This window comes from Phacochoerus africanus, chromosome 4 (assembly GCF_016906955.1).
Source record: "Phacochoerus africanus isolate WHEZ1 chromosome 4, ROS_Pafr_v1, whole genome shotgun sequence".
Classification (NCBI taxonomy): domain Eukaryota; kingdom Metazoa; phylum Chordata; class Mammalia; order Artiodactyla; family Suidae; genus Phacochoerus; species Phacochoerus africanus.
Genome location: NC_062547.1, coordinates 66,722,620 through 66,745,564, shown reverse-complemented (window position 1 = coordinate 66,745,564; position 22,945 = coordinate 66,722,620). Strand labels below are relative to the sequence as shown.

Sequence of the window (22,945 nt, the reverse complement as noted above, 5' to 3'; positions counted from 1 at the left end):
CGTCTAAACCTACGGCGATAGTTGGCTCTCGGAGTGAGGTTCCCGCCTGGGACTCGGGACATATTCGCTTTTCTGGCACCAAGAAAATCTCAACGGGGGGAAGGACTTCATCTGAGGCTGTGTGTTCAGCTGAATCTTCGGAACCTGGGTCCCTAACTAGATCTCGGGGGGTACATCTAGTCTGGGCCCCCAGAATAGAAATGGAGGCGTCTCTGGGTTGGGTACCTGTCTCTGAAATGGAGCTTTCATTTGGGAATAGAGACACCGCTTGCTCGAAGGAACTGGGGTCCTCATCTGAAAGTCAGGGTATTACTGTATGCGCTAGAGTACTTAGGTGAAGCCGCGGATATTTCTAGGCTGCAGTCCCTATCTAAGGTAGAGTGTCCTCCAACGGCCTGGAACCGAGCATGTATTCCTGGGGCAGAGGTTCAAAAAGATAATTGGCTGAACTGCAGACTCCCCTCGAATAGGGAGCAAAGTGGAAGGAGGTTTTGGAGAACAGACCCCTTCTACGACAAAGAGCGAGGTTGTAAATGTTGGCCCTGCCCTGCGTGGGGCTCAGGGCTCAATGGACAAGGATCTGTGGCTTTCGCCCATAACTGGAGTTGTTCTGCCTCTAACCCACTGGCACCCCAAGGACCTATCTCAAGATAGCTAATCGGTTCGTCTATGATTGGTTCGCTTCAGGAGCTCAGTGGCTCCCAGCCAGTTGCCAGTTAGGTAACAGAAGAGACAGACCTGAGGCGGTGTTGGGACCAGATTTGGAAAATAGGGGGAAATGATCGACATGAAGTTGAGCCTATGGAGTCAGGTAGGAATGGACCTCGGATCAAACTTCTTGGAAAGGGCATGGACCGTGTGTTTGGCTGGTTGCTAAGGGGAGGTCGGCCGCTACAGGGACGTGAGAGTGATTGGTGAAAGTAAGAAAAGATGAAGCCAATGGAAGGAGTGTGGCAAGATGTAGGGCCCAATCAGTGAAGGGGAGTGACCTGGAAGGTACCAATATGTTAATTAGGCAGGGGGAGTCTTTGAAAAAATATAGACAAGAGGTTGACAAGGTGAACCTTGGAAGGGGATAATATGGAGATATATCTTCTATTATCACCTAAAAGTCAGATCATGAGAAAATTAATTCAAGCTTCTAGCCGTGACGGAATGTGATAGGAAATTTCCCCTGTAGGTGCTTTGCATAGGTCGCTCCGCTTGATCACGTGAGCCGGGTCCAAGATGGCGGCAGGGGTGGCCGGGTGGGGGGTTGAGGCAGAGGAGTTCGAGGATGCCCTGATGTGGAGCCGCTGGAGCCCACGCTTAGCAACATCATCGAGCAGCGCAGCCTTAAGTGGATCTTCGTTGGGGGCAAGGGTGGCGTTGGCAAGACCACCTGCAGGTAAGGAGGCTGCGGGGGGGGGGGGGGCGAGAAAACGGGTGGGGATGTACCACCGGTTAAAGGGGAGGCTAGGGGCCGGTCTTCCACAACCAACATGGCTAGAAGGCTGGCCCGGGGTCTTCAGGGTTGTACTCTCCGGAAATTACGTGGAGCAAGTGGAAGATACCTCCTGAATGTAGGCCCCGCATCTTCTGAGTCGTACAATCTGTTGGAATTCAAGGGCTGAACCACATTGGATCCAGCGCACTGGGGGCCCGGAGCGCACTTAGATGTCTCAGTCAGCTGGACTGTACCAGATTGACCTCAGGGTAGGGCGAGGGGCACCAGGTGAACCCACTAGTCTGGTGAACCTTGCCATTATATGCCAACGTGGGAGTGGAGGTGGAAGGCTGGGAGAAGGCATATGATCAGGCTATCCCAGTCATCTGGGAGGAGGGAGAGGGGTCCCTCAGATAGAGTACCTGGGAAAAGTGAGTTGAACCATAGAGTTTAGCCGAAGACGCGAAGGATCCCTTAGCTTAGCGTTGACGAAAGGGGGCAGAGAGTCGAGCTATACTGGCTAGACAGCTGGACATGCCACTTTGCTAGTAAAGAAGTAAGCATCAGGCCAGACCGACATTCATTAGAACCTTGCTACTCTAACCAGCTAGAGGGGTCTGTGAGAGATGTCTGAGAAGGTCCCTCTACAAGGATTGAGGCTTGCTCCCACAGTTATCCATACTCTCCTCTCAAGGTCCTTGCTGATCCAGGTCCCCTGCTCCTGGGCCCCTTCATGTCCTCTTGCAGACCTAGGGAAAGCAGAGGCTGATTCTTCAGTCCATACCTTTTGGCCTTTCCCTTGCCCAGCTGCAGCCTAGCAGTCCAGCTCTCCAAAGGGCGGGAGAGTGTTCTGATCATCTCTACAGACCCAGCCCACAACATCTCTGATGCATTTGACCAGAAGTTCTCCAAGGTGCCTACCAAGGTCAAAGGCTATGACAACCTCTTCGCCATGGTAAGTGTACCAGGATTCAGCCCTAACTCTCTGTCCCAACTCTGGCAAAGGCACCTTCAGGCTTTTCCCTTGTGAACAACATCCATCAGCAGTTACCATGTCCACCCATTCTCCATCCTCTGTCTCTCCACTTTCATCCCCTCAACATACCCATAGGGGAATGACTGAGGAATGCTTCTGGTGCAGAAGGGAGACCAGAGTCATTGGAGCTTAATGAGTAAGGAGTCAGGAGAGAGACATCAGTGAGGGCTACATGGACCTTGTAGGCCCCTGGAAACAGGTCAGCTTTGATTCCAAGTTTAATGGGAAGCTCTTTGTTTTAAGCAGAGTAATGTCAATGCCAAATTAGTTTTTCAAAAAGTTCCTTGTAGGGAGTTCCCATTGCAGATAAGAATCCAACTAGTATCCATGAAGATGTAAGTTTGATCCCTGGCCTCGCTCAGTGGGTTAAGGATCTGGTGTTGCTGTGAACTGTGATGTAGGTCACAGATGTGGCTCAGATCTGGCATTGCTGTGGCTCTGGCATAGGCCAGCAGCTGTAGCTCTGATTAGACCCCTAGCCTGGGAACCTCCATATGCTGCGGGTGTGGCCCTAAAAAGACAGAAAGACAAAAAGACAAAAAAAAAAAAAAGAATGGAAACAGAATACCCATTGTGTCTCAGCAAGTTATGAACCCGACTAGTATCCAGGAGAATGTGACCTCATTCAATGGGTTAAAGATCTGGTGTTGCTGTGGCTGTGATATAGGCCAGCAACTGCAGCTCTGATTCAACCCCTAGCCTGGGAACTTCCATATGCTGTAAGCATGGCCCTAAAAAGCACAAAAAAAAAAAAAAAAGAAAGAATCTGACTGTGGGGAGTTATCTTCACAGCTCAATGGTTAGCAAACCCAACTAGGATCCATGAGGGTGCAGATTTAATCCCTGGCCTCGCTTAGTGGGTTAAGGATCTGGCATTGCCATGAGCTGTGGTGTAGGTCACAGAAGTGGCTTTGATCAGGAGTTCCGGTCGTGGCGCAGTGGTTAACGAATCCGACTAGGAACCATGAGGTTGCGGGTTCGGTCCCTGCCCTTGCTCAGTGGGTTAACGATCTGGCGTTGCCGTGAGCTGTGGTGTAGGTTGCAGACGCGGCGCGGATCCCGCGTTGCTGTGGCTCTGGCATAGGCCGGTGGCTACAGCTCCGATTCAACCCCTAGCCTGGGAACCTCCATATGCCGTGGGAGCGGCCCAAGAAATAGCAACAACAACAACAGACAAAAAAGACAAAAGACCAAAAAAAAAAAAAAACAGTTAACGAACCCAACTAGGGTACATAAGGCATATCCTCCATATGCCATGGGTGCAGCCCTAAAAAGCAAAAAAAAAAAAAAAAAGAATCTGACTGTATCAGCTTGGTTTGATGGGAAGGTGTAGGTTCAACCCCAGCTCAGTGCAGTGGATTAAGGATCTGGCATTACCGTAGCTATACCTTATTTCACTGCTGCTGCTCAGATTCCATCCCTGACCTGAGAATTTCCATATGCCACAGGTGAGGCCATTTAAAAAAAAAAATGGGGAGCTCCCATCGTGGCTCAGCAGAAACAAATCTAACTAGTAACCATGAAGACACAGGTTCTATCCCTGGCCTTGCCCAGTAGGTTAAGAATCCGGTGTTGCCACGAGCTGTGGTGTAGGTCACAGATGTGGCTTGGATCTGGCATTGCTATGGCTGTGGTATAGACAAGTGGCTACAACACCAGTTCAACCTCTAGCCTGGAAACCTCCATATGCTGCAGGTGTGGCCCTAAAGAGACTAAAATTAAGAAGAAAAATGGAAGCATGGAGACTGGGACAGTGACTATGTTAGAGATAATGGCAGTCCAAACTTTGGTGGGGGGAGGGAAGAAATGGTCAAATTTAGAACGTGTTTTGGAATTAAAGCAAATCGACTGCTTGGTTGTAACGGGTGAGAAAAAGAAACGAAGGGAGTTCCCCTTGTCGCTCAGTGGGTCAAGAATCCAACTAGCATCCATGATGATGGGGGTTTGATCCCTGGCCTTGCTCAGTGGGTTAAGGATCTGGTGTGGCTGCAAGCTTCAGCATAGGTCGAAGATGTGACTTGGATCCCATTTTGCTATGGCTGTGGTGTAGGCCAGCAGCTGCAGCTCCTTTTTTTGCTTTTCAGGGCTGCACCCTCAGCATATGGAAGCTCCCAGGCTAGGGGTCAAATAGGAGCTATAGCTGCTGGCCTACACCATAGCTACAGCAATGTGTGATCTGAGCCACATCTGCAACCTACACCATAGCTGTGAGTTCATGCCAATGCCCACGCCAATGCCGGATCCCGACCCACATCATCATGGATGTTAGTCAGATTCATTTCCGCTGCATGGAAGTGGGAACTCCCTGCAGCTCTAGTTCGACCCCTAGCCTGGGAACATCCATATGCAGGGGGTGGGGCTATAAAAAGAAAGAAATGAAGTACATCTCTTAGTTGGCTCCTTGGGCAGCTGGGATGGGGAAGGACTGAGATAGGAGCAGGTTTGGAAAGCAAAAATCAGGAATTAACTTTGGCCACAGTGAGTGTCCAGTGCCCACTGATCATTCCAAGTGGAGACATCAGGGTGATGGCTTTGTTATGTGAGCCTAGAGCTCAGAGGAGGCTGGCATTGACTGGACAGTCACTGTCCCAAGGGTGGTATTTAAAGCTGTGTTAGTGGGAAAGAGAGTGAGAAAATAAAGAGGCTCAGAAACAACCTGGGGGCAGATCAGCATATAGTGTCCAACAGAGGAAGAAGAACCAGTGAAGGGGGCCAAGCAGGAGCCACCGGTGAGGTGGGAGGAAGCATGGGCTTTTAAGTTCCAGGAGGACAGAGGTTGTCTCTGGCAGGCATATCAGGTTTTGTTTGTTTGTTTGTTTTTGCGAGGGTGGGGGTTGTTTTGTTGTTGTTTGTTTGTTTTTGGCCGCACTTGCAGCATACAGAAGTCCCCTGGTCAGGGATAGAGCCTGCACCACAGCAGCAACCCCAGCTGCTTCAGTGACAATGCCAGATCTTTAACATGCTGTGCCACAAGTTTTAAGCAGATCACCCTGGGAATGGGGCCAAAAGACTCCCTGGAGTGGGTGAGCTGAGATGGAGACAGTGACCACTTTGATGGAAGCCAGGAAGTGAGAATGGCCATCCCTGGAGGGAGGAGGGAATGCGGGTTAAGGAGGGCTTTCCTGAGAAAGGAGATGTTAGATATAGCACATTTGTTTGCTGATGCTTCAACTGGGAGGGACAAGTGATGTTGCCGGAGGCATTAAGGATGCCCCCAGAGGACAGGGCTCAGGCAGGTGTGAGCTCTCTCCAGTATACAGACCCAGGACTTGGGCTCTGGAAGGTGGCGGACGGAGGCATTTCCTGGGGGGAAATGTTGGCAGCCAGTGGTTTGGCTTTCTCACTGAGGCCCAGACCTAAGCAGAGGAGCACATGGGACCAAAGGTGTTTGAGGAGGGAGAAGATGTGGCATAAACACTCCCAAGGGGTACTGTCTGGCTTGTCAAATGCCCTTTGGAGACTTTTGATCAGGAATGAGAAGCAAGGAGTCCCGTTGTGCAATGGGATCCATGGTGCAATGGGATCCTCAGTCTTGGGAGCAGTAGGACACAGATTCAATCCCCTGCCTTGCATACTGGAATCCAGCGTTGCCATAGCTGTGGCTTTGGTCGCAGCTGTGGCTGAGATCTGATCTCCGGCCTGGGAACTCCATAGCCCGAGGGGCAGCCAAAAAAGAAAAAAAAATGCAAAGCAAGGAGTTCCCATTGTGGCTCAACAGTTAAGGACCTGACTAGTATCCATGAGGACGCCGGTTTGATCCCTGGCCTTGCTCGTGGCCAGGATCCAATGTTGCTGCAAGCTGCAGTGTAGGTTGCAGATGCAACTTGGATCCCGAATTGCTGTGGCCGTGGTGTAGGCTGGCAGCTGCATCTGATTCAACCCCTAGCCTGAGAACTTCCATATGCCGCAGGTGTGGCCCTAAAAAGAAAAAGGAAAAAAAAAAAAAAAAAGAATGGTAAGCAAGGTGGAGTTGTTTGTCAGCCGTGTTCCTCTGATAATCACCTCAGTGCAGCCATGCCAGCAAGCCAGATGGGGATTTTTGCCAACCACAGAGAGAAAAGGGAGTGTTTGCAGAGGCAGCTTGTAGGGCCTGGGCTAAATAAGGGTGCCAGCCAAGAAGGACACTGACAGTGAAACAGTGGGGCAGGGGTATAGGGCATGGGGTAACCCAAAGAAATTTAGAATAATAGGAGGTAATGGTACAACTATAAATGTAATAAAATTCCTTGAGTTAAAAAAAAAATAGGAGGATTTCCTCTCATTGGCTCAGTGGAAACAAATCTGACTAGCATCCATGAGGATGCATGTTCGATCCCTGACCTCGCTCAGTGGGTTAAAGATCCCATGTTGCCTTGAGCTGAGACACAACTCGGATCCTGAGTTGCTGTGGTTGTGGCGTAGGCCCGCACAACCAATTAGACCCCTGGTCTAGGAACTTCCATATGTCATGGGTTCAGCCCTAAAAAGACCAAAAAAAAAAAAAAAATAGGTGATGGAGTTCTCTGGTGGCCTAGTAGTTAGAGATCTGGCATTGTCACTGCTATGACTCAGGTTTCATCCCTGGCCCAGGAATTTCCACATGCCACAGGCATGACCAAAAAATAATAATAATAATAATAAATGATAATAATAACAACAGGAGGTGAGAAGGCTGGGGTGAGAGTGGGGTGTGGGAGCTCAGAGATGGCCCAGTAACTAGGAATAACACATCAAGGGTGTGAGTGGGGGCGTTTCTGCTGTGGTGCAAGGCAATCAGGGGCATCTCTACAGCACCAAGACACAGGTTTAATCCCCACCCCAGCACAGTGGGTTAAAGGATCTGCTCTTGCTGCAGCTGCAGTATAGGTTGCAGCTGTGGCTCGGATCTGATCCCTGGCCCAGGGACTCCATGTGACTGTGGGGGGGGGAGGTGATGGGTGGAGTGACAGGTAGACAGGCTCCCTGCAGGGAAATGACCTGAGGCCAGGGAGTTGAGGGCTTCACCAAAGAACCTATGAAGTCAACAAGAAGAGGTAACAAGGGCAGAAGATAGACAGGCAGTGAGTGTAGGAAGGGCCAGGGGCCTCAGGCTTGGTCCTCCTCTTGTGGATTCTTTATCCATGTTGAGGACCTACTCTGTGCCAGACAATTCCAGGCTCTAGAGACACAGCAGTGAACAGGACAGAAAAAACACCCCACCCTTGTGGGGCCAGCATTCTGGTTGGAAAGACAGGCAGTTAACGTGGTAAGTAAACCTTGTGAGGAGAGGCCAGATGTTAAGGAGAAGGGAAGGCAGGGCAGTGGGGCCTGGGGCTTCACTGTCAGATTGGGCAAAGAAGATTCATGTCTTCTCACCTTAGAGGAATGATCTGGTAGTGGTCAGGGCCTCCAGCCATGTGGAGAAACAGCCAGTGAAAAAACTCTGGCTTCCCTCTGGAGCACTAGGCACAGTTTGTGATTTTCCACTCACTTGGGAAAAGATTTAACAATCTGTGCCACACCGCGCGAGACCTTAAATGCCTGGGGTGGCAGGGGCAGGGCACCTCCGGGCTCTCCCCAGCCCTGACCTAATAGAAGGCTCTTCTCCCGGCGATCCCCGGGCTTCCTCTGACTCCAGGTCCAGGGGGGAAGGCTCCAGCAACAGCAGCCTGAGTCTTGACCCCTTGGCCCCTAGGAGATTGACCCCAGCCTGGGCGTGGCAGAGCTGCCGGACGAGTTCTTCGAGGAGGACAACATGCTGAGCATGGGCAAGAAGATGATGCAGGAAGCCATGAGCGCCTTCCCGGGCATCGACGAGGCCATGAGCTATGCAGAGGTCATGAGGTCAGGCAGAGTGGTGGGGCTGGGGGCTGCCCTGGGGCTGGGGTGGAAAAAGGAGGCTGAGCGGGCCTGACCCTCATCTCCCCGCAGGCTGGTGAAGGGCATGAACTTCTCGGTGGTGGTGTTTGACACGGCGCCCACGGGCCACACACTGAGGCTGCTCAACTTCCCCACCATCGTCGAGCGGGGGCTAGGCCGCCTCATGCAGATCAAGAACCAGATCAGCCCCTTCATCTCACAGGCAGGCAGGGCCCCAGGGCATCCGGGAATCCCCTGAGGCAGAGGGGGACCCCCAGCCCCCACATAAGTGCAGCACCAAAGGCCTTTCCCACACACCCCCCTCAGTTGGCACTTCCCAGTGGGTGGAATGGATCTTCACTGTGCTGGGGACTATCCTCCCTACTCCGCAGCACTTAATGTCCCCACCTCTGCCCACTGAAGGCCCCAGACAGCTTGAAAGTACATGTTCTAGAGCCAGGGGACCTGGGTTCAAATTCTCTGCTCTCTGGTGTAACACAGCTCTGTGACCTTAAGCCACTTCACCTCTCTGGGCCTTATCTGTCCAATGGAGAGCATGCAAGTTCCCCAAGGGTGTTTAGAGCCTTTTTTTCTTTGACCACACCCTCAGGGAAGTTCTCAGGCCAGGGATCAAACCCATTGGACAGCAGTAACCAGAGACAGGTAGCAGCAATGTTGAATCCTTAATCCTCTGAGCCACCAGGGAACTCCCCCCAGGGGTTATTATTGGCATGATATGACAACCCTGATGTGCTCACACTTCTGCACACCACTGCCACCGCCTTGCTTATGTGTGGTCCCCAGCTGGGACCTCTGCCCCATGTAGTCACATTTGTGGAGCTCTTAGTGTGCCAGGCACTGTTCTGAGCATGTGACGGGTGTCACAGTGCAGCAGCTCTGCACATGGGGAAACTGAGGCTCTAGGAAGTCAAGCTCCCTGGTCATAGTCCCACAGAAATGGCAGAGCTAGGTCCCACCCCTGTGATCTGCTCGAGGGCCCATACCATTAACCACTGGGAGGTGTCAGGAGTGGTTTATCGAGCCCAGCCCAGGGAGTGTAATGGGCCCCAGGTAAGCCATGAGCCCTCTCGAATCGTCTCCACAGATGTGCAATATGCTGGGCCTCGGGGACATGAACGCAGACCAGCTGGCCTCCAAGCTGGAGGAGACACTGCCTGTCATCCGCTCTGTCAGCGAACAGTTCAAGGACCCTGTGAGTTGTGGTCCAGGGGGATGGTGAGAGGCTCGGACTGGGGCCAGGGCTGAAACCCACCCCTCCCTGTCCTCTCCGGCGTCCTGCAGGAGCAAACAACCTTCATCTGTGTGTGCATCGCGGAGTTCCTCTCACTGTATGAGACGGAGCGGCTGATCCAGGAGCTGGCCAAGTGCAAGATTGACACGCACAACATCATTGTCAACCAGCTAGTCTTCCCTGATCCCGAGAAGCCCTGCAAGATGTGTGAGGCCCGCCACAAGATCCAGGCCAAGTACCTGGACCAGGTGTGCACACCCACCTTTCTTCCCCCGCCCAGCCCTCACACCTCTGACCCCGGAGGCTAGGGTCTGGTCGAGCCTAGCCAAGGCACTGATGACTAATGACCTTTTACTGTATTCTCCAACCTTTTATTCCATCCCACCCCCCTGCCTTTCACCCCCAATTCAGACTTTCTGATTCTGACCTTCAGAGACTGGCTGAGGAGTTCCTGTTGTGGCTCAGTGGAAATTAACCTGACTAGTATCCCATGAGGATGTGGGTTTGATCCCTGGCCTCGCTCAGTGGGTTAAGGATCCAGTGTTGCCACAAGCTGTGGTGTAGGTCACAGATGTGGCTCGGATCTGGCATTGCTGTGGCTGTGGTATAGGCCAGCAGCTGTAGCTCTGTTTCGACCCCTAGCCTAGGAACTTCCATATACCAGAGGTGTGGCCTTAAAAAAAAAAAGACTGTAGCTGACCCTGGGGAGTGGGAGGTTCAGCCCAGTGGTTTCTGACCTCCCTGGTGCCACTCCCACCTGTGACCCTCTAAAGCCATTCCTCATATTCTCTCCCTGAGCCCGGGAGACCCCCAGCCCAGCCCTTTACATTGACCACATTCTGTTCCTGCCCCGCAGCCCCCTGACTGCCCTTTGCCTTTTGCCTCTGCCACAGATGGAGGACCTATATGAAGATTTCCACATTGTGAAGCTGCCACTGCTGCCCCACGAGGTTCGGGGGGCAGACAAGGTCAACACCTTTTCTGCTCTTCTCCTGGAGCCCTATAAGCCCCCCAGTGCCCAGTAGCACCACCAACAGCCCCAGCTGCTGCCATTTCACACCCATCCTCCAGCCCCCACCCCTGGGGCAGAGTTTGCACAAAGTTCCTCCATAGCATAGGGGGAGCCACTTGGGGGGTGGGAGGCGAGGAGGGGGTCTTTTCCCCCTGGTGGGGCTGGGGGAGCTGTAGCTGCCCCTCCCCCATCTCCCTGCCTCTCCCCCCTCAATAAAATGGTCTTAAACTACTGTGGATGTTGATACTCAGTTTGGGGGCTTAGCACGTACATGGACAGTTGCACAGGCTCTATACTGCACAAAGATAGCAGATCCAGAGAGACGTAATAGAGTGTGTTTATTGTGGCAATTTTGGGAGGAGTGTTTTTCATTAAATAGTTGCCTTTTTCTAGTTCCATATGGGTAGGAGAGTCCTTTGGTGCTGTAAAGCCTGGAGTAGAAGAGGGGGGCATCTGCCCACTTCCCTCAAGGCTCAGAGCGTGGGAACTGGGAGGCCCCTCAGCCAGCCCCAGGCTGGTGGGGAGCGGATTAGGCAGGCAGCAGGCCCAGCACTGCCTGCTGTTTGGTTTGGGAATTAGTGGGCGCCCTGGGCAGAGCCTGAGCCTGCCAGACTGGGGATTAACAGTCTCCACCCCCCAATTCCTGTTTCATGGAATGGCATCAGCCCCTCCCAGTACAGAGCTGCAACACGGGGTCTGTTTCAGGGGCAAGATGATGAAGGACTCAGGCTGGAGGAGCCCTGAAGTCCTGTTTTGCCGCAGAGCAGTCTCACTGAGTGGCCTGCAGCATGTTTCCTGCAGTTTGAGCTTTCAATCCCCTTATTCCTAAAATGGAGATGTCAAGTGTGGTCATTCATACAGGTGTGGTATGAATTCACCTGACCCTGGAAGCAAAGCAGAGCAGCCTGAAAGGCACCTAACTGCCCCCCCTTTCCCCTTCACTCCCTCTGCCACTCCCTGGACAGTCATGGGTCATCCCTACTTGAGAGTCACAGGACTGGCATGACCTTGGGAGTTTGCTGGTTCCAAGCCGGAGATGGATTGGGGGGGGGGTAGGGGAAGGGTGCCAGAGGACATGCGTGAGTCAGGAAGTGGTGTTCAGACAGCACATACCCAGGGTCTGGGCGTGCCAGGATGTGCATGTGAGGGGAACCCAGCCACGAGCCTAGACGTGTCCCCCACCCCCACCCCCAACTCCACCAGGTGTACACAAACCGGTGTGGGCACGTCCACGTCAGTGGGGTTGGGGTGGTGCCTGTAAACAGACAAGGCAGTGCGGCCCATGTCAGGACCCCAGGCTCTGATCCAACCTGCCTGGGTTCAAATCCCAGCTGTGTGTCTGCTGAGCCCTGGTTTCCCTACCTTGATAGCGGGAATAACAAGACCAACTTTCACATTCCTGCTTAGAAGGACACAATGAGATGAGATAGGTAACGCCTTTACAACAGCCCCAGGCACGTACCTGCCAGGAGTGTTTGTTATTCTCTGTTACAATTACTAAGCTTGTGAACTAGCCCGGGCAACCTGCCCCTACCCCAGTGGGGGTCCAGCAGTCAGAAGTGTGTGGGGACACTGCGAGCTGGGGGAGGGGAGATGAGCGAGGTGGGCGTTGGGGGGAAGGGCTGGCTGCAGTGTGTGAGGATACATCCAAGGGAATAGGGGCCTCTGGTCAGGCATGGAGCACATCCACTTGAAGCCTGTCCCCTCCCCAGTTCCCGTAGCTAGCGGCACCACCCCTCACCCTCTTTTATGGGCTGTCCGGCAGCTGGACAGCGGAGGCATGGGTCCGAGGACAGCCAGCCCAGGCTGGTTCCTAATTACCCTGGGGCGGGGCAGACACCTGCCAGGTTAGGAACACAGTGTCCTGGCTGGCCGGACCCCAGGGTGGGGTTAGGCGGAGCCATGTTCCTAGTGCTGGGGTGGACTTGAGAGGTTCGGGCACCCCCCCCTTTGGGGATAGAACCCTGAGCTTCCACCCCTCCCACACCAGACTCAAGGTTGAGGAGGAGGGCTGCTTTTGCCCAGCCAGACCCTCAGTAGGTGTGTCTGAAGGGAGAACATCTCTTCTGTATCCTTGCCAAGTGTGGGGACAAGATTTCGTGTCCCTAAGTTTGTGTGTTCAAGGCACTGCCAAAAGTGTCTTGAGACCTGAGGGGGGCGTTGGGAGGGTGTGTCTTAGGTATTGATGTGCAAATAAGTGCAGGTGAGTTTCATGAGGGCTTATGGCCTGACTCAGTCTGAATGTGACCCTCTCGGTTTGTGGGACCATTGGGAGGGGTCAATGTATGAGTGTCTTTGCAAAATGGACAAATCTAAGGGACCACCAGGACCTGGCTCTGACCCCAGGACAGTGTGTCACCTGTGGAGGACAGCTGTTTTCCATCTGGTGTGACCATGGGTGCGTTTTCATGCAGCGGCGATAAGGGAGTAAATGTATGTTACCTCCCTCTGCATGACAGTGTGTGGCTGTGTGTGTAAAAGTGTTCCGGGGCCCAAGTAGGGTCTGCACTTGGCTGGTTGTATGACCTTGAGTGTGTCTTTGTTACATGGTATGATTATGAAGGAATTCAGGGTTCCTGCTCCTGCTTTCCTAGGTGGCTGTTTGGAGCACAATGTGGATGCCTGAGTGGTGAGAGCCTGGTGGGTTAGGATCCATCTGCTTTACACTTGCATATCGGTATGGGGGGTGGAGTGGGTTAGGGTTCAGCGCCTGTTGTGTGACCCTAGAAGTCTTTGAGATAGTCCGTACTGCTTTCTGGGTCACCGTGATTGTGGGAGGCTGTATTAAGGAAAGCTGAATTTGTGTCTAGGTCTGTTTTGTGTGTTTCTGCGTGCCTCTCTGTGTGCAATTACAGGCGACTGTAGAGTGACCCAACCTCACTGAGCGATGTGGGTATATGTCTGGGTCTGGTAAGGAGAGGGTTCCTGCCCCCTCCCCCTCCGAGACATCTGGATCCAAGATGTCTTGGATCTGCCAGTGACTGGGAGAGGACTGGGAGGAGCAAGGGAGGACAGGGTAAATCCCCCCCTCCTTCAGCCCCAGGTAACAAACCGATGAGACTTCTCCAAACAAAGTTTGGTAGGCAGCAGCTGAGGGGGGAGGGCCAGGGAGAGGCCATCCACGCCCACTCCCCAGCCCCCCCCCACAGCCTCACAGACTCTGGCTGCAGCCCCACCCAACGCAGACGCCACCCGCCCATCCTGTCCCTGTCCCTGAGTGTCCCTGCACTAGCCACCAGGTGAGAAGGACCCAGGCCTGGGGGAATAAGGAACCAGGAGGACAAGTGGGTCTGAGGGAAGAATCTGAGTCCCCAGGGTAGGGGTGTGGGGGGCTCTGAAGGCCAAAGGGGAATGGACATAAGAAGGGTCAAGGTGGATCCAGGAGAAGGGGGAGGAGACAGAGCCAAGACAATTGAGAGGGAGGGGGAGAGGTTGGGCCAGCTGTGCTGCAGAGGGAGCCAGCCTCAGGCAGGGTGCTGTGGGAAGGGACCTGGGGGCCTGGAGGCTTAGGGATCCGGCTTTGGAGGTCTTCAAAAGAAAGTGCAGGGTGGAAAATGGGATGAGCCTGGGCTGGGAGAGTGGGAGGAGGGAAGGCAGAAGTGGGACCTGAAGGAGGGGAGTTGGAGTGGGAAGTCAGTTGGAGCCCCAGGAACCTAAAAACTGAAGGACTCGGGACTCAGGGAGTGGGGGAGACAGTAGACGGCGTCCAAGTAAAGAGTATGGGGTCGGGGCGACTCAGGTCAACTCGGTGGAGGGTAGGGGATGGACAGAGAGGGCTGGGGAGGGTGGCGCAAGACGCTGGGACCGGGAGTCCAAGGAAGGGAGTGGCCTGCGAGAAGGACCTTAGGAGAGAGGACTGGGGGCTAGGTCAGGAATGAGCAGGTGGGAGGAGACGGGAACCTGAGCAAGGGCCGGTGCGGAGGAGGTGGCCGGGCGCGGAAGGGAACGCAGAGTTGAGTCGGCTCCGCACCTCTCCACCCCCGCCCGCAGCTTGCAGCCCGGCCCCCCAGTCCTCGGCCCTCAGGCCCTGGTCGCGTCTAGCCCCTTCTTCTTTCACTCGACCAGCCGGGGCGCCGCGATGACCGTCACGTACACAGCCCGCGTGGCAAACGCGCGCTTCGGCGGCTTTTCGAAGCTGCTGCTGCTGTGGCGCGGGAGCATCTACAAACTTCTCTGGCGCGAGCTGCTCTGTTTCCTCGGACTCTACATGGCGCTGAGTGCCGCCTATCGGTGAGGCGGCCCCTGGGTGGGGGGTGCCGGCCGGAGTAGGGGTTGCAGAGAAGGGGGCGCGGGAAGAGAGACCGGCAGCTGGGGACCGGGGGCTCGCCCGTGACCCCGCGCCCCCTGCCTTGTAGCTTCGTGCTGACCGAAGAGCAGAAGCGCTACTTCGAGAAGCTCGTCATTTACTGCGACCAGTACGCCAGTCTCATCCCGGTCTCTTTTGTGCTCGGTGCGTTTGCGCTCCTGAGTTCCCCACTCCCCTGATTCTGAGAAACCCACGGCCATTCATGACTTATGGAGACCCCTATGCCTGCCTTTCAGGGGCCCTTCCCCCAATCTTCCCCCCCCCCCCCGCGCAAATATGCACTTCTGCATCCTTTATGCCAGGTCTGGCCCCAATTCCTGAGAACTTGGATGTCACCTGGTCAGTGTCCCCTGCAGTGCCTCCATGAGAGCTCTATGTCATCCATAGGGTTATTCCCAGTCACCTCAGGGACTCCCATCTGTGTCTGCATGAGGTTAATAGTGCCTCTCCTCACCTGTTCTGAGCCTCAGGGAACCCCTCCAAGAACCCCATATGCCTCCATCCCCTCAAGTCCATCCTAAGGGACATTTCTCTGACAAGTCCTGGCCTGTTGTTCTCAGTGACTTCATGCGACCTCAGCCCTCCTCCCACTGTTCTGGACCCACAAGGATGGGTAATCAGCCTGTTTGGCCTGCCCTTCCTGACTTAGACCCTGTGCTCAAATCCCTGGCTCAGGGGTTCCCTGTGATCCTGGTGACCACCTGCCTGTGGGCCCTGCATCTCCACCTCTGTACCAGGATCCCAATCTCCTAGCCCAGGTGACATTTATGTAGCCAGGGTGACCCCAGCCTGCACTAATCTCTCCGACCTCAGAACTGGATATCTCCAAGTTCCCAACCCAGGTGGCCCCACATTGTCAGGGTGTCCAACCTACCCCATGTCCCTGATGCAGACCCTATGTCACTCCTTTTCCCATGACCTGGATTCCCAAACCCCTAGCCCTGGTGTCCCCTCTGAGCCCCCGTTCCGGCTCCCCGCAGGCTTCTATGTGACGCTGGTGGTGCAACCGTTGGTGGAACCAGTACCTAAGCATGCCCATGCCCGACCCGCTTATGTGTGTGGTGGTCGGCACAGTGCACGGGCGCGACGAGCGCGGCCGCCTCTACCGACGCACGCTTATGCGCTACGCAGGGCTCTCCGGTGTGCTTATCCTGCGCTCGGTGAGCACAGCAGTCTTCAAGCGCTTCCCCACCATAGACCACGTGGTGGAGGCAGGTGAGGCTCGAGCCACAAGTCAGGTGGGGGAGCGGGGAGGGCGGGACCAGGTCGCGGCAGGGACAGAGAATAAACCCCCTGACCTCACCTCTCCAGGGTTTATGACTCGCGAGGAGCGCAAGAAGTTTGAGAACCTAAACTCGCCCTACAACAAATATTGGGTGCCCTGCGTCTGGTTCTCCAATCTGGCGGCGCAAGCTCGGCGTGAGGGGCCGCATCCGTGACAACGGCGCCCTGAAATTGCTGCTCGAGGTGAGTTCGCCAGGTGCTCATTCATATAAAATATCAGGGAAAGTGTACTCCACCCACCCTGGAGTTGTATAATATCGCGCGACCTGCCACGCGCCTGCCACAAGGCAGATTCCAAATACCCTTATCTCCAGCCCCCAGGTGCATACTTATCTCTATGAGGCAGCTCCTAGGTGCACAATACCCCCTACCTCAGGCATACACTCACCACTAAATACTCTCCCTGGAGTCCTTAGAAGCACATGCCCACCTCCCACCTGGTGACCACTCATCTCCATCACAGGTACCCCCACTTAATCCCCACATGTGAGCTCACAATTCACACTCCCTTATGACCTGTATCTGCTCCCCCACCTTCACCCCAGGAGCTGAATGTGTTTCGGGGCAAGTGTGGGATGCTCTTTCACTACGACTGGATTAGTGTACCCCTCGTCTACACCCAGGTAATCCACCGCCCCTCTTTATATCCACGTCAGAGGCCCTGGCACATTGGTCTCAAGGAAAACCTGAGGGTCAACTGAGACCCCATCACAGTAATTCCTGATCCTAGTCCTGGCCTCTCCGTGACTCCCAAGGTCCAGAAAACCCTGAACTGGCATTCACACTGCCCTCCCCCCAGGTGGTGACCATCGCAGTATACAGCTATTTCCTGGCCTGCCTCATCGGTCGCCAGTTCCTGGACCCAGCCCAGGGCTACAAAGACCATGACCTGGACCTGTGCGTGCCAATCTTTACCCTGCTGCAGTTCTTCTTCTACGCAGGCTGGCTCAAGGTGGGCGGGACTTTGAGGCCCAGACTCCAGGGTGAGACCGACAGGGGTCTTCAGGGGCTCCACCTACCTCTCCTCTCCCAACTCAGGTAGCTGAGCAGTTGATCAACCCCTTTGGAGAGGACGATGACGACTTTGAGACCAACTTTCTGATCGACCGCGGGTTCCAGGTGAGACTCTGTGGAGACCATCCTCAGGCTACCAAAGGGGCTCTGTCTCCACCCCCCGCCAAGACTTGCCCTAAACCACCCTTCTCTCTTGGTCACCACACTCCTACCCATCCTGAGGAGTCCTCCCTGCCATGCCAGAGGTTTTCCAAGCCCCACTCTTCCCTGCGTATCCGTGCCCGCAGGTGTCAATGCTGGCCGTGGATGAGATGTACGATGACCTAGCCATGCTGGAGAAGGACCTGTACTGGGATGCAGCAGAAGCTCGCGCTCCCTATACGGCGGCCACCGCTTTCTTGAGGCAGCAGCCCTTCCAGGGCTCCACCTTCGACATCACGTGAGCGACTGGGGTGGGCGTGGCCTCTTGGGGGCGGGGCTCATGACTGTGGGGAGTGTCTGATTGAAAGGGCTGTGGGTCACCAGGAGGACCCAGCTAAAGCTACATCTTGGAGATTGGGGCTAAGAGCTGAAGTCTGTGAGGGCTGGGAGTTACCATTGTGGCTCAGCGGGTTATGAACACGATTAGGATTCATGAGGATGCAGTTTCCATCTCTGGCCTCGCTCAGTGGGTTAAGAATCCGATGTTGTGGAAAGCTGTGGCTAGGTCACAGATGCCCCTCGGATCCAGTGCTGCTGCAGTGTTGCTATTGGTGTAGGCCGGCAGCTGCAGCTTTGATAGATCCGCTAGCCCTCCAGATGCAGCAGACGCAACTGTAAAAAGAAAATTAAAAAAAAAACAATTCCTGTCGTGGCACATCAGAAACGAATCACACTAGGAACCATAAGGTTGCAAGTTCGATCCCTGGCCTTGATCAGTGGGTTAAGGGGCTTGGCCATTGCCGTGAGCTGTGGTGTAGGTCGCAGATAAGGCTTGGATCTGGCGTTGCTATGGCTGTGGAAAGAAAAGAAGAAGAATCCGTGTTGATGTCTGTGACCTGGCCACTAATTGGGGGCAGAGTTAAAAGTTACATTCTGTGAGGACTGGATGGGTCAGAAGTGATGCCAAAGGATATGCAGCAGGGCCCCAGCTCAGCCTTGAGCCCTAAGTTTGAGCATAGCCAGAGCCAGAGGATAAAGCCAGGCTCTCTGGTGAGGAGCCAAGGTCCTTGGGGATAAGTGGGACAATAAGCTGAGTAGAGCCAGGAAAAGGAGTGTGCCTCCTTCCCAGCTCTGTTGATGAAAGAGGGGTGAGGCTGTATCACTGACCCACGTCTCCTGCAGGTTGGCCAAGGAGGACATGCAATTCCAGTGGCAGGAGGGCATGGACGCGCCACTGGGGGATGCACAAGGCGACTTACTGCAGCGTCTCCTGCCCATGGGCGCGGGCATGACCTCCGGAGGCCTGCTAGGTCGGCGCCTGTCCTTGCTGCGCCGCAAGAACAGCTGTGTATCGGAGGCATCTGTGGCTGGCAGCTGCGCGTGCTCGGGCACCCCTGATGGTACAGCTCCAGAGTGCGGTTGTGGGGACCCACTGCTGGATGTAGGCCAGCGGGAGCCGGAGTCTGAGCCACCCCCTGGCCTGGAGCCTCCCGTCCCAGGGCTGCCCACCGAGCCCTTCACTGTTGCGCCAATCCCTGGGTCCCGAGGGCCGGCTCCACCCTGGCTGCCCAGCCCCATTGGTGAGGAGGAGGAGAATCTAGCCTGAGACCTTTGAACACTGGATCCCCAAGGACAGGGGATGGAATCCCCTCACAGCCCACAGGCAGCAGTTTGGGTCTGCATGAGCGGTGCGTTGTGGCAGCTTCTTACCTGCCTGCTAAGTGTACCTGCCTTTACATTTGGCAGAGATTTGGAGAGCCTCCTGTGGGCCAAGCACTAAACTAAGGGTGGGGTATTCTTCCAGCTTCTCTGAACTGTGGGTTCTTATCACCTGCAGCTTTACTTCCTACCCCCTCCTGTGTGAGAGGCCACTATTGCCTTTCTTCTCTCTTTAAAATGGACATATGAATGAGTGCTCACCTCATTGAGTTGTGAGGATGAAATGAAATGCAGCTTTAAAGTGTTTGGTTTTATAATAGGTGCTCAATAAAATGTCAGTGGTTTTTACTCAACTCATGCCAGGCATTATGCTAAGTTTCGAGAATTCCTCCAGACTATTTGATGATGCTCTTCCCATTTATTCCCAAATTCTGTTTTCTTGGAGTTCCCTGGTGGCACATCAGGTTAAGGATCTGGCATTGTCATTGCTGTAGCTGAGGTTGCTGCTGTGGCATGGGTTCAATCCCTGGCCCCGGAACTTCTGCATGCTGCAGGCAAAGCCAAAAAAAAAGGGAAGGGGGAACCAAAATTTTTTTTCCATTTTTGGACACTCTTGCAGCATGTGGAGTTCCCAGGCCAGGAATCAGATCTGAGCCACAGTCAGGACCTAAGCCACAGCTGTGGCAACACCGGATCGTTAACCCACCAGGCCAGAATTGATCCTGCATTCCAGTGCTCCCAAGACCCCACCAATCCCACTGCGCCACAGTGGGAACTCCAAATTCTGCTTTAATTCTTTTTTCTTTTTTTTGGTCTTTTGCCTTTTTTAGAGCTGTGCCTGTGGCATATGGAGATTCCTAGGCTAGGGGTCGAATTGGAGCTGTAGCTGCCGGCCTACACCACAGCCACAGCAATGCAGGATCCAAGTCGCATCTGCGACCTACACCACAGCTCACAGCAATGCAGATCCTTAACCCACTGAGCAAGGCCAGGGATCGAACCTGTGTCCTCATGAATACTACTCGGGTTTGTTAACCACTGAGCCACGAAAAGAACTCTAAAATTCTGCTTTCTGAAATGAGCCCATGGCTTTACTCATTCATCAATATATGACCCACGGTCCCAGGACCACATCTTCCTCCTGTCAGTCTTGATTTATGCTTCTGCAGGTGACCCCTCTGCTACAAGTCTCTGCACTCTCAGATACCCCTTCAGTGCTCTAGGTCTTACATCAGTCATATGTTGATGACTCCTGGATATAGAAGTCCAGCCAGGATCCTTCCCCTGACTCAAGACCCAGAGATTCAAATTCCTGCTCAGTATCTCCATGTAGGGATCTCATGGGCCCGTCCAACATAACATGTCCTCAAACCAGCTCCCTATCTGCTGGTTCCCCACCTATCCCAACCTGTTTGTCAGCTTTCTCTTTCCAGAAGATGAGGCCTAAACCTGGGAGTCACCTTCAATTTCTCTCTTTCTTTCATCCCCCACTCCTCATTGACCCAGTGGCAAATCCTATCAGCTTTGTCTTCAAATTGTATCCAGGAGTTCCTGCTATGGCTCAGCAGTAATGAAGCCAGATAGTATCCATGAGGGTGTGGATTCAATCCCTGGCCCCACTCGGTGGGTTAAGGATCTGGTGTTGCCGCAAGCTTTGGCACAGGTGTAGATGTGGCTCCGATCTGGGATTGCTGTGGCCATGGTGTAGGCCAGCAGCTACAGCTCCGATCCACCCCTAGCTTGAGAACTTCCATATGCCACAGATGCAGCCCTTTAAAAAAAAAATGGGGGCTATGGTCATGGCTTAGCAGTAACGAACTCCACAGGGATCCGTGAGGTTTCAGGTTCGATCCCTGGCCTCACTCAGTGGGTTAAGGATCTGGCATTGCCATGAGCTGTGGTGTAGGCCACAGATGCGACTTGGATCATGCATTGCTGTGGCTGTGGTGTAGGCCGGCAGCTGTAGTTCCAATTGAACCCCTAGGCTAGGAATCTCCATATGCCGAGGGTGCAGCCATAAAAAGCAAGAGAAAAAAAAAAAAAAAAGGACAAATTGTATCCAGAATCCAACCATTTCCCATTTTTCCAGGGCCCACACCCTGGGCAGAGCCCTCACTGTCACCCAAGCACCCACCTAGACCAGTGACCTACAGCCTTAGCACTCTCTTCCAACCAGAGAAGTCAAAGGAAGACTATGAACACTTAAATCAGATCATGTTGCTCCTTTCCTTAGGATACTCTGTGGTTCCCACTTCACTTAGAATAAAAGATAAAATGGGAGTTCCCTGTTAGCTCATCAAGTTAAGGATCTGGCATTGTTGTGCTGTGGCTCAGGTCACTGCTGTGGCACAGGTTCACTCCCTGGCCTGGGAAGTTCTGTTTGGCATGGGCATGGCCTCACAAGGCCCTGACATCTCTTTGCTCTTGACTCCTCCACTCTCCCCTCACTCACTCCGCTCCAGCCACACTGACCTCCACTGTTCCTCTAACCCACCAAGCAAAGTCTCATCTCAGGGCCTTTGCACATGCTGTTCCCTTTGTCTGGATCACTCTTCCCCTCAAATACCTTCATGGTCCCTCCCTCACCTCCTTCAGGTCACTGCTCAAATTATGTCACTTCCTTGGTGAGGCCTCCTTTCCTGGCCTCTTATCAGAAAGCACTACCACTGGAGTTCCCTTGCCAGTACAGCAGATTAAGGATCTGGCGCTGTCACTGCAGCTGCTGGGGTTGCTGCTATGGCAGGGGTTCGATCCCTGGCCCAGGAACTTCCACATGCTGGAAGCACAGCCAAAAAAACAAAAGGAGTTCCCGGGAGTTCCCTTTGTGGCGCAGTGGTTAACGAATCCGACTAGGAACCATGAGGTTGCGGGTTCGGTCCCTGCCCTTGCTCAGTGGGTTAACGATCTGGCGTTGCCGTGAGCTGTGGTGTAGGTTGCAGATGCGGCTCGCGGCTCGGATCCTGCGTTGCTGTGGCTCTGGCATAGGCCGGTGGCTACAGCTCCGATTAGACCCCTAGCCTGGGAACCTCCATATGCCGCGGGAGCGGCCCAAGAAATAGCAACAGCAACAACAACAACAACTACAACAACAACAACACAACAACAACAACAACAAAAAAGGCAAAAAGACAAAAAAAAAAAAAGGAGTTCCCATTGTGGCACAGCGGAAACAAATCCGACTAGTAACCATGAGGTTTCGGGTTCGATCCCTGGCCTCGCTCAGTGGGTTAAGAATCCGGCATCTGTGAGCTGTGGTGTAGGTTGCAGACACAGCTCAGATTCTGCGTTGCTGTGGCCTGTGGCTGTAAGCTGTAGCTCTGATTTGACCCCTAGCCTGGGAACCTCCCTATGCCTCAAATGCGGCCCTAAAAAAGCAAAAAAAGAAAAAAGAAGAAAAGAAAAAATATCTCCCAAATCCACTTCTTCCATTCCTTTGACTTTTGCCTGCTTTGCTTTTCTGTGTAGCACTTCTCTTATCAAACATTTATTTTATTTACTTTGCTTATTATCTGTCTCCCTTCATTGGAATTGACAGCTTTCCAAGGTGGGGAATTTTGTTTGAAGTTTCTTTAAACCCCACCACACACATACAGTTACACAGATGCAAACATGATTAGAACCTCCTACTGGGCGATGTCAGTCATTCACACTTTAGTAAGATCATAAGCTAGGCATTCTCCCTCTCTCTCTTTTTTTTAGGGCCACACCTGCAGCCAATGGAAATTCCAAGGCTAGGGGTGGAACTGATTGGAGCTGCAGCTCCCGGCCTACACTACAGCCACAGCTGGATCTGAGCCACATCTGCAGCTGCCGACCTATACCACAACTCACAGCAATGCCAGATCCTTAACCCACTGAGCGAGGCCAGAGATCAAACCGGCATCCTCATGGATACAATCTCAAGTTGTTAACCACTGAGCCACAATGAGAACTCCTAGCCAGGCCTTTTTTAAAAGCAATGGTCTGAGTCCCTGACCCACCTTCTCTCCCTCCCCTCA

General features: G+C 53.7%; 2 protein-coding genes across 2 annotated transcripts; both read left to right on the top strand.

Annotated features, from left to right (window-relative positions):
• Positions 1-1,212: 1,212 nt before the first annotated feature.
• GET3 (guided entry of tail-anchored proteins factor 3, ATPase) lies at positions 1,213-10,775 on the top strand. The gene is given in 8 exon segments (XM_047776930.1): positions 1,213-1,276; positions 1,279-1,387; positions 2,234-2,381; positions 8,116-8,264; positions 8,352-8,502; positions 9,385-9,492; positions 9,582-9,779; positions 10,425-10,775. Coding segments are annotated over 8 exon segments (1,044 nt in total). The 5' UTR covers positions 1,213-1,227; the 3' UTR covers positions 10,557-10,775.
• A 1,503-nt stretch (positions 10,776-12,278) lies between these two features.
• BEST2 (bestrophin 2) lies at positions 12,279-19,300 on the top strand. Its single transcript, XM_047776929.1, is given in 12 exon segments — positions 12,279-13,782; positions 14,534-14,773; positions 14,899-14,993; positions 15,830-15,852; positions 15,854-16,064; positions 16,161-16,273; positions 16,275-16,316; positions 16,679-16,756; positions 16,933-17,085; positions 17,172-17,252; positions 17,435-17,586; positions 18,471-19,300. Coding segments are annotated over 12 exon segments (1,797 nt in total). The 5' UTR covers positions 12,279-13,597; the 3' UTR covers positions 18,895-19,300.
• The last annotated feature ends 3,645 nt before the right edge of the window (positions 19,301-22,945 follow it).